Source organism: Echinops telfairi, unplaced genomic scaffold (assembly GCF_000313985.2).
Source record: "Echinops telfairi isolate 266 unplaced genomic scaffold, ASM31398v2 ScPeMD7_7422;HRSCAF=8460, whole genome shotgun sequence".
Taxonomy (NCBI): domain Eukaryota; kingdom Metazoa; phylum Chordata; class Mammalia; order Afrosoricida; family Tenrecidae; genus Echinops; species Echinops telfairi.
Genome location: NW_022111322.1, coordinates 3,338,339 through 3,354,704, shown reverse-complemented (window position 1 = coordinate 3,354,704; position 16,366 = coordinate 3,338,339). Strand labels below are relative to the sequence as shown.

The 16,366-nt window shown below is 40.5% G+C and overlaps 1 protein-coding gene across 2 annotated transcripts in view; it reads right to left on the bottom strand.

Moving 5' to 3' along the window:
• Positions 1-16,366, bottom strand: part of ACAD11 (acyl-CoA dehydrogenase family member 11) — a 114,121-nt gene that overhangs the window by 96,606 nt on the left and 1,149 nt on the right. For both annotated transcript variants that reach the window (XM_004715988.2, XM_045297797.1), the window contains exon 2: positions 1,404-1,503. In XM_004715988.2, coding sequence (XP_004716045.1) covers positions 1,404-1,503 — 100 coding nt within the window. The remainder of the gene's footprint in view (positions 1-1,403; positions 1,504-16,366) is intronic.

Below are 16,366 nucleotides of genomic sequence, written 5' to 3'. Positions count from 1 at the left end.
GAAACTCACTCATTTCTTCAGGAGATCAAAGGAGGCATATGCTTCCAGGGTTGGGGTTGAAAGGGTGGTAGTGATGGTAGTACGGAGGGAGAAAGGGTGGTATGAAGATTCTTCCTGCTGCCCAGAACTGCTGTGGAGCTCAAAATAACTACGGGGAGCCATGTCATGTTGTCACGTAATCAACGTTTTCCAATGTTTTCAATCATAAGCATCCAAATTGCTTCATGTTTCCAGGAATATGATGGGGCTCAGAAAGTACAGTGCGCTGAAGTACAGAAGAACCTTCAGTCTTCTATCACTGTGCTATAACTTCACCCTTCAATGGTCTTTTCCAGTGGTGGGGCCTAGAAAGTACTTGTTATACATGACTCAAAAGAGCCCCAAATAACAAAAACATAAACAGTTGTTACAATGTCAATTCCAATTCCTCGCAATGCCATGTGTTTCAGAGGGGGCGCTGTGCACCATATAGTTTTCAATGGCTGTTTTTCTGTCAAGCCTTTCTTCCAGGTGTGTTGGGCAGACTCTGCCTCCAGCTTGTTGGTTAAGAGACAGGAGTTTACCATTGGTGCGGCTCTTAGACATGATTATGATATCTTAAATACACACAGTGACTTCAATGCTTTTTAAAACTTCGGTTTCTGTTCTTTCATGTTGTTTTCACTAAAAATCTGTGGTTAATACGTTTTCTAAAAACCTTTTTTTTTAAACAAAAATACATTTCTAATCTTCACTGATAAGTCTACTAATTAGAGAATAATGTGGAAGACCTCTCAAAACCTTTCTCTTCAGAGAATAATCATAACAAATTCATTCATTAATTGAGCAGATATAATAAGATACAGTAATGTCTCAATTTTATACAATTTAAATATTTAAGCAAAGTGAAATACACCCACTACTTGTATTGAAAATATTCACAAAATGACTATAGAGGGAGGAATTAAACAGTGAATGTTGTTTAAGATTAATAGACCAGAGATTTCAACCTCAGTCTTAAAAATGAACCAAAAACAAACAAAAAGGCCAAACACATTGCCGTCGAGTTGATGTCAACACATAGTGCCCCTGTAGGACAGGGTAGAACTGCCTCTGTGGGTTCAGGAGACTATAATTCCTTACAGGAGTATCAAGCCTTGTCTTTCTCGTGCTGAATTGTTGGTGGTCTTGAACTGCTGACTTAGTGGTTAGCAGCCTAACGTGTTACTACTACACTTTCAAGGCTCCTCTCCAAGAATGGACAAGGATTCAATTCAAGTGAAATTTGACTCTAGCTAAGAAAGAAAACGTATTTTTAATTGCTTAGTAATCATATAATGTCTTCTCAAAGCATTCTAAATTATTTTTGTATGTATAAAAAAATATGCCACCAAAACATGTATCATTGCATATGAATATCATACCTGGTGTGCTTTAGGAAGAAGTGAACCGGGTGGTTTTTTCCTGAGTACGTATGCTTGAATGCCCTTCTGGAGATAGAAGGTTGGATTGGACTGTCCTAATCTGAAAAAGAGTAGAGAAAGGGTCAGTTACAAAAATACATAAATACCAGAAGCAGCATGAAATAAAATAAATCCAACGCAATGCTAGCAAGTCAAGAGGGATGCTACCAGCAGCCTTGAGCAGGAATCGGTGTATGATAATAAAGCAGAAAATCTCACAGTCTGAAAAGCATGACTTTTTTTTCAGAAGAACTTCTAGAACAATGTCTAGATCCAAGGCAATGAAGGGAGGAAGAAGGTATTTGGGGTAACAAATCAGAAAACTAATGAAAAGATGCTGAAGAACTGGATTTGTAACCACTGATCTGTCCCTGGAACAGACAATCCCATATGTGTGGCTGCAGCTACCACCCAAGTCAGCTTGCTACAATGGAAGCTCTAATGACCAATGTGGCAGGTGTCAGAACAGGTATGACAAGGAACATACCAGGACAAAGGAACAGGATCCCAGCTAACAACACAAAGAGCAGCTCTCTCCACTAGGGGAACAGAAATGTTTACAAAGACTAAGGAAATATACTCCAGCTACAAAAACTACTCAGTCTAGACCCTCACTTTCAATATGTAGACAAGAAGCACCCGCTTCTGAAACATCTAATAACATGGAAGAAAAATCCAAACAAAATAAACAGAAGAATCAGTCCCTGAGGTAACGAGGAAAGTGAAAAGTTGTTGACATGAGCATAAGGAATAATTTCTAAGACATTGAACACATAAATTATCCATAAAAACAATAAAAAATGAGCTGCTAAGATATAATTAGAGTCTTGGTGGTAGGAAAACTAGCAAGTTGACACAAGAATCTCCTGCACCTTTAAATAAAAAAAAAGAATGATAAGTTAAAGAGCAGGCTGGATGCAGCTGAAGATCAAATTAGTGTGTTAAAATACCATGTGAGGTAGCTTCCGAGTACACAGGGCAAAACAAGCAGAGGAATGAAAAATGTGGTAGAAACATTAAGAGATTCAAAAATTATAGGTGGACATATGTGAGTATATAACGCATACACTTGAGTATAAGCCGGCCTGAATATGAGCCGAGGCACCTAATTTGACCACAAAAACTGCATTTTAAAATGTGCTGAAAAACTCAGCTTAAACACGAGTATATACGGTATATGTAATTTTTGGGGTGGTGGTGAGTCACTATTTAACCCACTACACAGGGGGACTCTGGAGTGTAAGTTTGGACTTTGGAGCATTGTCACACCCAAAGGTAAGGATGCTGAAGTTGTCATTTCCTGAACCCACTGGGTTCAGGGACCATCTCAGGTGTGACAACATTCAAGTCAAAAAAGGTTCTGATAACCAGATGGCCCCTAAAGAGCCACAATTGTTGGCTGCTGGAAGATGTTTTAGATTGAATTTCTTGTCCCATGAAAGTATGTATTTAGATCCTAACCCCTATATCTGTGGCTAATGATCCCTGGTGACACAGTGAGGTAAGTACTTGCCTGCTAACCATTAGGTCAGCAGTAAAAGCCCACCAGGAACTTTGTGGGAGAAAGATGAGACTCTCAGAAAGACTGGCAGTCTCGAAAACCCATGGAGCAGTTCTCTGTCCTATAGGGTCCCTGTGAGTTTGAATTGACCCAATGACAGTGGATTTGGTTTTCTAGTTTAAAGCTGTGGCTATAATCCCATCTGGGAAAAGTTTTGTTTTTGTTGTTCTGTTAAGAGGCCTTATCACTGTATGTTTTAAGCCAAACACCTTTAAGCAGAGCAGAACACAAAACCAAGGTGGGGGAAGAGAGGTGCCGTGTCATGGTGCAGATCTCACAGGAGCAGAAATTTAAAAGATGTATGAACCTTCCTCGGGCATAGACTGCCTGGTGGGGTTCGCAAATGCAATGTCGCTGAAAGGAACTACAGGGAGCAGAATGAAGGTTGAACACAATAGTGGGACAGGAGGACAGTAAACGGAAATAGAGGAAAGAACTAGGAGGCATGAATATAGGCATGTACATATATAATATTTGTACATATGTACATATGTAAATATTAATATATAACGATAGGGATATAAGCCTGTGTACATATATTTCTAAGTTAAGTATTAAGGTAGCAGACGGACATTGGGCCTCTACTTAAGTCCTCCCTCAACACAAGAAACTTTGCTCCAATAACCCCGCATTCTGCGATGCTCACCTTTCTGACACCATTGCTGAAGACAAAATGGGTGCACAAGCTAATGTGGTGTGCTGGTGCCTGGCTATCACAAGATATAGCATCTGGGATCTTAAAGGCTTGAAGTTAAACAAGCGGCCATCTAGCTGAGAAGCAACAAAGCCCACATGGAAAAAGCACCCAAGTAATCACGAGGTGTCGAGGGGATCTGATATCAGGCATCAGAAGACCCAAAACGAGCAACCATTTTGATGTGAACAAGAGGGGTCAGAAATGGAGACCCAAAGCCCATCTGTAGACAATTGGACATCCCTTCACAGAAGTGTCCCAAGGAAGGGACGAGCCAGTCAGGGCATAGTATAACACCGACGAAACACACACATTCCTCTAGTTCTTTAATGCTTTCTCCCCCACCCACCCCAACTATCATGACCCCAGTGCCATCTTACAAATCCAGCAAGACCAGAGTGTGTACACTGGTACAGATAAGAGCTCTCGACACACAGAATTCAGGACAGATAAACCCCTCAGGGCCAATAATGAAAGTAGTTATACCATGAGGTTAGGGGGAAGATGGGGAGGGGAGAAGGATAAAGGGGGAACTGATCAAAATGATTGACATACACCATGCCTCAAGGGGGACAAACAACAGAAACGTGGGTGAAGGGAGACAGTGGATGGTGTAAAATATGAAAATAAAAATAATTTATAAATTATCAAGGGTTCACGAAGGTAGGAGGGCATGGGAGAGGGGGGGAAGAGGAGCTGATACCAAGGGTTCAAGTAGAAAGAAAATATTTTGGAAATGATGATGACAACATATGTACAAATGTGCTTGATACAATTAGTACGTCAATTGTTATAAGAGCTGTAGAAGCCCCCAATAAAATGATTTATTAACATTTTTTTTTAAAAAAGAACCTTCCTCCAGAGGCAGTAGAGAAAGGAAATCTTCCTCTAGAGAAAATCCTCTAAATTCAAACATCTAGTCTCCTAAACTGTGAGCAAATGCATTTGTTTGTCTAAGACACCCACTTATAGTATTTCTATTATAGCTACATCAGATCACAGACAGTAGCAAAAGTCACCAACACCAGGGTGGACGAAGGATCCAAGAGGGCCTGGGCAAAGCATCGATAAAAACAAGTTTCAAATTCACAACCATGAATCTCAAATTGAATACTACCTAGCAGTTGTATTTCCTTAGCCTGTTTGTTCTTCCAAGCTCTTAGATAACTATTTTATACTTCCTCCACTCTCCTTAAACCTGTAATAATTCCTCTTTCATCTTCACTATCTCTTTTAGTGCGAAGATAAAAGCCATCAGACGAGAACTTCCACGAACTTTCACTACCATATCTACCACCAAAAGCTTCTATGCCTGTACACTATCTTCCCTCCAAAGTCTACAAAAGGACGCTCACCATTTGTGGCAGTTACATAATCTCTAGTCACATTACGAAGGGGTGGAGTCTAGCCTGTCTATCTGGCATAGCCAATGAGGCCTCTGTGTGGGGTTGGCCTTCTCCGAGGATTCTGGGAGTTCCTCTCTTCTTTCCTACAAGTAGGAGACACTCTCTGCTTTGTCTTCCTGCTGACAAGCCAGATGTGCTACGCTGACGGAGCCAGAGCCCTGGGGCTGGAGGAGCCACATAGAGACTCACACCAGTGCTGAGAATGCTTCCACTGCCACTGGATCCATAAGACTTTCCACCCACTGGCCTGCGATCTTCCAGCATTCGGCGTCATTGCATGTGCTGCGTGAGTCTGAAGAATTTGTAGACTGGTAATGGACATATGGGTTAATAATCGGATTTATGGACTTAACCTGGACTGGGATGGGATGTTTCTTAATGTACCAATGCTCTTTGATATAAAGTTCTCTCTTACACACATATGAGTGTCTATGAATTTGTTTCTCTAGTCAACCCAGACTAACACACCTTCCTAACTAAAGTCAACCCCTTCTCTTGTGAATTAGGTCCCAGGCCTACTCTTCTCTGTTGAAAAACTTAATTCTAGCCTTCTCTTCCTGTCCACTTAACAAGGGAAAAAAATTAAAAGCCCTCTTGACTCCACTTTTCTGTCCACTTGCTGTTAGCTGCGCTCTAGTCAGTTCCCGATCCATGGAAACCCATGCACAATGAAACTAAATGCAGTCCAATTCTGTGTCATCCCTTCAATTTAGACAGTTGTGATTATAGGGATTTTGTTGGCTGATTCTCTACAGTAGATTGTCAAATCTTGCTTATTAGTCCATCTTAGTCTAGAAGCTCTCTCTCTTAAAAAAAAAGGTCTGGAAGCTCACTTGAAATGTGTTTAGCATCATAACACCAGACAAGCTCCCGTGGCTATGCCAGAGGTGTATTGGCTGACAGTCAAACCCAAGTCTTCTGCACGGAAAGCAAGATTTCTAACACACAACTACCACTGCCTTCACTTCCTCTCCACTAAAAACAGTTCTATTCTTCTTTGCAGAGAAACTCAAGTTATTTACATTTCCTCAAATTCTCCCCTTACTCCCTCTTAAACCCATTTTCACCAAGGATTCGCCCCTATATTTCTACCAAAACTATTTTTTCAAGGTCACTAAGAATACCATAGTACCAAACCATGGTTTCCCCTACACTTCTGGCTGCTCTATCTCAGACCCCTTTATAGGTTCCTCCTTAATTCTCCATCTTCTCAGCTCTCAAGTACCTGGGACTGCCTATACTTAGACTTCCCTTTTCTTTATGGAGGCTTGTTTTCTAGGAAATCTATCTTCTCTCATTGCTTTAAAAACCTGTATGCTGAAGATTACTAAATCTATATGTCCAGTCCAGACCCCTGCCCTGACATCCACATTCATATTTAAGCTATCTTAAACTTAACACTTCAAAACCAAGTTCTTGCTAAAGACAAAAAACCAACTCTATTACCATCTATTTGATTCCAAATCATGGTGACTCCATGTGAGTTCCTGATATCCCACCTCAAATCTTTTCTACCAAAAAACCCACAACCACAAAAACAAAAACAAACAAAAAATGAAAGAAACACCTCCCCCACCCCCAATAAACCTGCGGCCATCAAACAGATTTTAGCAGAGTAGAACTGCACCATGGGTTTTCAAAGGTCCTAGTGGCACAGTAGGTTACACCTACAATTGCAAGGTTGGCAGTTTGTAACAACCAGCCATTCTGAGAGAGGAAGATGATGCTGTCTGCTCCCCTAAGAGTTACAATCTTAGATCAATAGAAATTCCTTATGGCCCAGGAGTATAAATTATGATGTTCTAGCACCAATCTCAGAACAATTAGTTCTTATGACATGGCCCTACTTGATACTCACCCCCATGAAGAGGTCACTGGGTGCTATAGCAAGGTGTGGTGAAGAAACCAGATGGTGCCCAGCTATCAAAAAGAATAGCACCTCAGGTCTTAAAGGCTTGTTTTCAATGAAGAAGCTATCTAAGTGAGGCGTCAACTAAGTTCATGTGAAAGAAGGACACCAGCCTGTGTGATTTAAAGACTGAAAATAATACAATCCAAATCCAAAGGAGGGAATGGTATCAGAGCTTAAATTCTGAACATTCCGTTGCAAACGGCTATGGATGACACAGGAAGCCCAAAATCCATTTTCAGGGTCCACACATGGATTAAGTCTCTCTGAACATAGTTCAGGGATTTGTATAGGCTTGGTGTCAGACAGAGAGCATTGTAAAGTCAATTAAGGCAGACATAGGTAGGCTAAAATGTAATACTTTATCATTTCGTATTCCTTTTGACCCATTTAAACGTTATTTTAGCTTTTAATATTTGTTTTCTGTTCTATTGAGGTTTTTCCCTATGTTTTGTCAAGTCATTGTTGGATTTGTTTCCTGTTTGTATTTTGTATGATTTTCTGTATATGAAATCCAGGATAGGTAAATCTATAGAGACAGTAATTACCTGGGGGCATGGCAGAGAGGATGAGGAGAAAGGGGGCTAAAAACAATGGAACATGAAGAAAATGTTCTGAAATTGATTGTGATGATTGCACAACTCTTTGAATATGATTGAGTAATTAAATTGTATGATACGTGAAGTATATGTCAATAAAACTATTTAAAAAAATAAAAGTTACGGGCTCAGAAACTCACAGGGGCAGTTGTACCCTGTCCTGTAGAACTGCTCTGAGCCAGCACTGACTTGAGGTGCGGGGTCTGAGTGAATCTCTGTGAAAGCCGAATGCCACATTCTCTCCAGTAGGGTGGTTGGTGGGTTCTAACAGCCAATTTTTTGTTTAGCAAGACAAGTGTTTAGTCACTGTGCCACCACGGCAAAAACCAAACTCACTGATTCATAGCAACCCTGTAAGACAGAGCAGAACTTCCCCTGTGAGTTTCTGAGACTGCACATCTTTCCAAGAGTATAAAGAGTCACCTTTTTTTTCCCCCTGGGGACAGCTGGTGGTTTCAAACTGCTGACCTTGTAGTTAGCAGCACCTGTGTAACCCCTATGCCACCAGGGTTCCCTTAATCTTTTCTACGGTCATCTCTATTTCAGTTTACGAAAGGCCCATGCTTCTAGTTACTAAAGCAAAAATGGAATACTGCTTCTCCTCTTCTTTTCTCATATACCCCATATCTAATCAGATAGTAAATCCTTCAAAATACATCCAGAACATGATCATTTCCCACATCTTCTATATTACCACCCTAGTACATGACATAAATATCCCCCTATCTACTGGATGTTGTGAGATGCTTCTAGGGGTTTCCTGGCTTCCTCCCCAGCCTCTCTTCAGAAAACTCTCAACAAAAGAGGTAAAGAGATTCTATTAAAAAAGGCAAATCATTCCTTTCCTGTGCACAAAACCTCTACTGTCCCTTCATCTCAATTCAAACCAAAGGCCAAAGTCCTTCCAGGGGTCTATCGGGCTGCTGTTGCCAGGCACAACCCACAGGGCACGGTCCCCTTGCTGTTCCCTCTCCTGGAACACTCTTCCGCAGAGAGCAATATGGCTCACATCCTCACCTTCCAGTCTTGACTGAATGACATTCTCACTCAGACTTTTCCTGGGAGCCCTATTTTAACATAGCAATCCCTGTGGCACCAGCAAACATTTCCTGTTCTGCCTTGTTTTTCTCTAAAGTGCATATCATCTTATGATATTTAGAAAGTCATTCTTGTTGATTGACTATCTTCTTTAGATAGAATGAATTCCAAGGAGTCAGATATATACATATTTAATATATTTTTAAATATAATGTATATAAATATAAGTGTAAAATATATAAATATGTATTTAAAAATATTTAAATATATTTAGTTTGTTAAATCTCCAGTGATTGGGAAGGTGCCAAAGGTTAGGTTATTGGAGTTATTACAAATATATATTTTTAAAAGTTTCAGACAGTAAGACAAATCATATTGCAAATACAAAATATGTAGACTTAATAATGAAAGCATAGCTTGATATAACAAAACAGAAAGAAAAATAATACAATAAACACTGGTGTGCTCATTAAGAAAATTGGCTGGCACAGAACAGCGGCTTTGGCCCTGCCTGCTAAGGCAATAGACAAAGGACCCTGTGATACAAATTACGAAAAAAGGACTCTGAGACTGGCTGGCAAACGCCTTAACCTTGAAATCACATCCTAGGAAAAATCCTGATGCAGAACAGTACTGAGAGATAATCCTGAAACATTCTGAGACGCTGACCCAGAGCCACTGCCCAGATAAATCTGAAAGAAAAGATGTGTGTACTTCAAGGAGGAACAACTGATAACAAAGTTGTTTGACCATTTTCAAAGTGGCAACGCCCTCCCCTTTGGAAGTGCCACTTCAAAACTAGCAGAGTCCCTTAGAAAACCTCACCTCTCAAGGGGATCCAAATCACTCCTGGAGTGAAGGATGTCATGTCTGTGCTTAAGGTGGTCCTTCTCAACTGGAAAGAGGGACCCACTTCCTTTCGTTTGAAGTGAGTCTATGCTTTAATCAAACTATGACTTAACTCTCTACTGCTGTGCTTGTATGAGCATGGCTTATCTCTGGACCCTAAAAATCCCTAAGAAGTCGGAACTTGCCAGTTCCCCTGTGGGTGACAGTCCTGTGTCAAACTTCACCAGAATTATGTAATCTAAAGTCATATGTGCTTCTTACCTTCAGAAATAACTACTATCCCAAATTTTATATTTGTCACTCCCTCGCTTTCCTATTTCACCATAGAGCTCATCTCCTTGAACAGTAGATTGTTTATTTCTCCATGTTTTTGAACTTTGTAGAAATTGAATCGTGACTTATTTATTTTCCTGACTGTGATATTCTGTCTCTATATAGTTGTAGCTGAGTTAAAACAATGGCTGCGATAGTAGGCTACATGGTATTCCATCATATGGAATCATAAAGCATCGTTCTTGCTCAGACAACATACAGTGCTGTGTTAGCGCATTAAAACATTTGTCATTGTGCTGTTTTTGTTTGGGCTCTTTTGCACTTTATTTGTGCAAAATAGTGTAACCAGGGACCCAAAGATAGTCGTACCAGCAGTAAAGCTAAAAGGAAAACGGTCAGAACCACAGATAGCGTTAAGGAGCAACCTCTCAGTCAGGTCGCTGCTTGCTTGATTTGGCAGCTGAGTACCACGTGGCTAAGTCAACATTAGCAACAATTTTTTCCTTCCAACAGTTTTATTGGCACATAATTCACATATCATACATTCCAATACTCCAATCACATCAAGATGAGTTGTACAATCAGTTTTAGAACATTTTCTTCAATTTTGTATTCATTGTTATTAGCTCCCCATTTCCCCCCAGTCTCCCTTGCCATGCCCTCAAAGAACCATTCATCCAGTTACTGTGTCTATAGATTCACTTATCCTGTTTTCACATACAGAATATATTAAAGACAAAAACAAAAAATGAACAAGAATAACCAAGTAAAACAGATAAAAACTTCAATTGAAAAGAAAGCAGAGAATACTAAAAACTAGCTCGAAAATTTAATTGGAGCATATGGAAGATCAAATGACAGGGTGCTAAATTTTAATCTAATTGCACCTGTGAAAATACGCTTTCCAATGTATTCTGCATGTTAGCAAGGCTATTCACATCCATGTTCAGAGGGAATTCCCAGGGACTTAACCCACATGTATTTCCCCCTTTGCTTTTTTTTTTTAACTGAAACAGCATTAAAATAGGTCTAAAGGGGCCATAATTGACTTCACAATGCTTTCTGTTCTGATAGCAAGACTATACATATTCCTGAACTATGTTCAGAGGGGATTCATGGGAGGCTTAATCCATGTGGGGATGCTGAAGATGGATTTGGGGCTTTCACTGTCATCCATAGCTTTCTGCAAACTGAGTGTTCAGAATTTAAACTGTGATACCATTCCCTCCTTTGGATTTAGATTTTCTTTACGATCCAAGGGTCACACAGAGTAGTGTCCTTCTTTCAATATGAACTTAGTTGGCGCCTCACTTAGATGGCTGCTTGTTTGAAAACAAGTCTTTAAGACCCCAAATGCTATTTTCTAAAAACTGGCCACCATCTAGTTTCTTCACCGCACTCTACATGGCGAAAGTGGTGGCCAGAAGCTCGGACAGAGAGAGACTCTGAGGGCTTGGAGGGCTCTGAGCAGAGACGACTGTGGAGGACATTATGTCTCCTGGCGGGTCAAGGGCCCAGCGGCTGAAGAAGAGGATGTGGCGGAGTTGGGAAAGGAGCACAGTGCAGACCTCACCACTGACGGACTCCAGGATCTTCAGAAGGAGCAGCACAGATGGAAGCTGAGGGAATTTCCTCGAATAAAAGAAATGAATGCTAAAAGGATGGGAGTGGCCACTTTGGGACAGAACATCACCCAGATAAGACAATGACAGACAGGACTGTGAACTGGGATATGAAAATGCTGTCTCTCATTTAAGGAACATTTTGAAAAGAGGGCAGAAGCAGATATAATTAGATACATTTTTAGTGAGAAAGGGTATAAAAAGACCAAGAGGAACGGTCCCAGAAAGTGTACTGCCAGCAATCATGGAGACTCTCCTTTAAAAAAAATTTCCCATTTCTCCTCCTCTTCCTCCTCCAATTTCTCTACAGCTCCCAGTGTGCCAGGAGGGCTCCAAGTCAGGCTAAAGTTTCTGTACAAAACATTTTGGGGGAAATTTTATTTACTGTATTGTGTTTTTCTATTTAATGCACTGTATTTATTGTGATTAGATGTTTGAGGTGGTTATTTCTACAATCTAGGGCTATTAATTTTGTGCTAAAGTCCTGGGGGGTAAAAATTAATTTAGAGGCATAATTTTTGTGCCTCATAACCAATGATTTGGTTTCCCATTATTTCTTATGGAAAAAAAAATATGCCCAGTTCTTGAACTCTTTGGTGTTTGAACAAATTTGGAACAAATTGAGTTAGACAACCAAGGTATCATTACATCTATCTATCTATTTATACATGAGGGGGTACCCTCCCAAAATGGATTTTTTTCAAAGCTGTGCATCTATATATATATATTTTTTTACAAAACAATCCTCTCCATTACACTTAATACATTTTTCCTATCTGCAATTCCATTTTTGGGAACATTTTCAAACTCATCTGTTTGGATGGTTGACAGCACCCCTCTCATTTTTGTCCTTCACCTCTTTCACATTGTCAAATTGCTGTTCTTTCAAGTCCCTCTTCAATCGCAGAAACAAAAAGAAGTCACATGCAGCAAGGTAAGGTGAGTAAGGTGCATGAGGCAAGAGAGGCATGCTGTTTTTTGCCAAAAAATGGTGCACTAGGATGGCCGCATGAACAGGTGTATTGTTCTGGTGGCAAAAACAATCCCCTGCCTTCCACAAATTGGGCTTTTTTGATCACACATTGTTAAGCAATATTTTCAGAACCTCTAAATATAAAGCTTGATTAAGTCTGACCAGTTGGAATGAACTCCAAATGCACTATTCATCTGTTTGGGAAAGTGACAGATATCCAGAATGAGGTTTGTCATCAATCGACATTTCACCTTTTTCTGAAATGAGAAAACCACTCATGCACTTGAGTTTTTCCCATAGCACTGTCCTTGTAAGCTGTGTTCAATATTACAACAGTTTTTTGTGGCATTTTTCTAGAGCAAGAAACAAAATTTCAGAGCCAGATGCTGTTCTCTTAAATCAGCCATCACAAAAACCAGGTTAGAGCGAAACTGCTTTTACAAAAAAATTCACTGTGACCAGAGAGAACCTTCCCAGGTGATGCCACTGGGAGCCCTAACTCTGAGCAGGTGGCTCTGTGCTCACCTAGTGGGAAAAATGATTGCTATGAAAGCACTGCTCTGCCCAGTGCAATTCCAGGTTTTTTGGTATGTGTGTAATACATATATATCTTATATTACACACAGTTCAATACATATATATAAATTTCATTGGCTTTAGTTCTCTAGAGAACCTAGCCAAAGACAAGAAATACATACGGATCAGATATTGTAGGCATTAGTTAGCTGAAATGGATTGGTATTAGCCATTTTGAATCTGACAAACATATGGTTTACCATTTATGTTACTCCAGGTAGACTAGAGAAATAAATCCATAGAAACTCATATGTGTATAAAAAAAGAGTTTTACATAAAGGGTAAATGTCCAAGCCAATAAGTCTAATATTAGCCCATTATGTCCGATACCAATATATAAAGTTATCTTCAGACTCAAGAAACACATACAATGATGCCAAGTGCGGGACGATCACAGGCGAGTGGGTGGGAAGCCTTGTGGACCCAGGGGTGGTGTAAGCATCTCAGTGCTGGCAGGGGTCTCCATGTGGTTTCTCCAGCTTCCAGGGCTGCATCAGGGTAGGTCCATCTGGTTTCTCCTCAGGGATGTCTCACAGGAAGTGAGCCTTGTCAGTAGAGTGTGTTCCAGGGAGTGAATAGAGAGTCTGTCCCGCCTCCAAGGAGGAAAAAATCAGATTTCCCAGAATTCTCAGGAGAAAGTCATGCCCACACAGAGGCCTCATTGGCTGTGATCTAACTGACAGACTAGACTCCACCCCTACACTCTTAATCCTCTCAAGTTCCAAATTGACACCAGATTACGTAACTACCACACCATGCTAGGAACAACAAATTCAAGAAATATGCCATTGCATTTGTGGTCAAAAAGAACGTTTCAAAATCTAAAAAACAATGCTGTCTGTGAGAGTATATTATCTATATACCTACAAGGAAGATCAGTTAATACAAATAAGAATCAAATTTACGCACCAACCACTACAGTCAATGATGAAGAAGTTGAAGAGTTCTATCAACTTCTAACAAAATTGATCAAACATGCAATCAAGATACATTGGTAACTACTGATGGAATTTGGAAATGGAGTGTAAAAGTTGAAAACAAGATGAAAGATCAGTAATGGGAAAATAATAGTCTTGGTGTTAGAAACAAACCTAGCATGGGATGAAAGGACTTCTCCACTATAAATACCTATTTAAAACAACATGAACACGGACTATACACATGGACCTCAGCAGATGGAACACAAAATCAAACTGACTACATCTGTGGGAAGATATGATAGAGAAGCTCAATATCATCAGTTAATACAAGGCCAGAGGCCAACTGGGAGAATTCCAGACCTGGAACTGGATTCTACTTGCTCATATACACGTTTTAGCTGAAGCTGAAGAAAATGAAGACAAGCCCATGAGAACCAGACTATGTCCTTGAGTACCCTCAAAACCAACCTATGATCCAGTCAATTCTGACTCATAGTGGCCACATAGGACAGAGTTCTGAGACTGTAGCTCTTTAGCAGAGTAGAATGCCTTGTCTTTCTCACACTGGTGGAGAAGGACTGCTAACTACAATGTTGGGGGTTCAAATCCACAGCTGCTTGACAGGAGAAAGATGAGGCTTTCTGCTCTTATAAAGATTTACAGCCTTAAAACCCCTATCTATACAAGGTCTCTAGCAGTCGGAATCCACGCAGTGGCAGTGGACTGGACCCAGTCATTTGGTAGGAGTTACAAAGCACTCCACATCCACTAACATTTTTGTAATCCAGTTCATCTCATTCCACTAAAATGGCATGTCATATTTTGTGTTCAATCACTAATATTGTGGTCACATTTTAAAAGAAGCTGCATGGTGGGTTCTTTGTGTTCTAGTAGGCCATGGAGTCTAATGTTAGCTATGAAGAGGTAGGTTCATCCTAACCCCAAGAGAAGGTGGCAGTAGCTTCAGAGCATTGGAAACAGAGATGGAGGAGAAAGAAGTGAAGATATTGGGAGCAACTGCAGCAGTCACACAGCAGGAGAGGGCAGATGACGTCTCTGTTGATGAGCACATCCTCCCCAACTGGTCCCAAAGCAGCACCTGGAGAACCTTGTGGTGTGTGGCATGCCTTCTTGGCTGGTGAACAAGATCTTTGGTGCTGAGGGTAAAGGCACCCCTAGCATCGAACAGTCAAGCCAGACATGGCTGCCAGTTCAAATCCTGGACACCAAAACATGGCCAGGATCTCCGTCCTCCAAGAACAGGAGAAGAAAGAGCCTGTGGAAGCGATTATCTACTGCCAATGAAGATGGCACCAAGTCAATTCAGAGAAGAAAAAGATGTGGGAGTCCATGAAGAGTATTTATGGCGACGATTGGCTAGAAATCCCCAGGCTGCTGAAGCTTTCCCATGGATATTGATGTCAGCACCAAGTGAGAGTGACTGGGTTCTGTGTGTACAGAAGCCTGGGCACCAGGAAGCCAAAGCTGGACTCTGATACCTGTCACAGAATGTACCTACCTCTCTGTGTATTTTAGTGATAGTGTGCTTAGATACCCTTCCTGTTCTTAATGTCATGTTCAAACTGTTTGTCATACAGAAATAATTTTTCATTAATTGGAAAAAAGTTACATTATGGATGGGTAAAGCACACACACATATAAATATAAGTAAGTGGATTTCAAAAAGTTCATGGAAAAAATCCATTATCTTCCATTTCCATTTTTCAGGAAATATTTCGAGGTTTCCATTTGGGTAAATAGTGGAGGTAGAGCCACAGACTTAGCAGTATTGAGAGCCCTCACCTGCCTTCATTTGACCATACTTGCCAACCTTTCAGTCAGCAGAGAGTGTTTAACCATCCAACAACCAACCAAGTCCAACAACTCTAGAGGGTATTACTATCAGCATTTCACAGAAGTAGGGCTGCATGCTCAAAGGATTAAATAACTTGTCCTGATTCCCACAGCAAGTGGAAGAGCTGAAGTTTGAACTTTGATCTGTTTTGTTTGCCACACAGACCTTTATGCTAGAAGCCTCAGTTATCTTTGCTTTCAGCTCCCGTTTATCCCCCAATGTTTATTGGTACATGGTGACTTTTAATTCCATGCCCCAAGCTCTCTGATCCATCTCCTTTATTATTTTTCATTTTCACTGAAATTGGCAAACTTCGGTGACATTTCAGACTTGGTTCTAGACCAGTGCAATGAATTGGCTAGTGCAATAAAGCGAGTCACACCACGTTTTTAGTTTCCAGGTGCAGCAAAAGAGTTATGTTTAAATTATAGTGTAGTCTATTAGGTGTGCAAGAACATCATGAAAACATTTGACACACTGGTAGAATTACCAAAATGTGACGAGGCATGAAGTGAGCACATAAACTGAGTTTAACAGGGGAGAGTGGCCCAGGACCTTCTATTTGTGAAAAGCCCACTACCTGTGAAGCATAAGAAAACAAGGTATGTCTAATAAAAAGTGCCCTGTATACAGTGCAACGGAAACATCT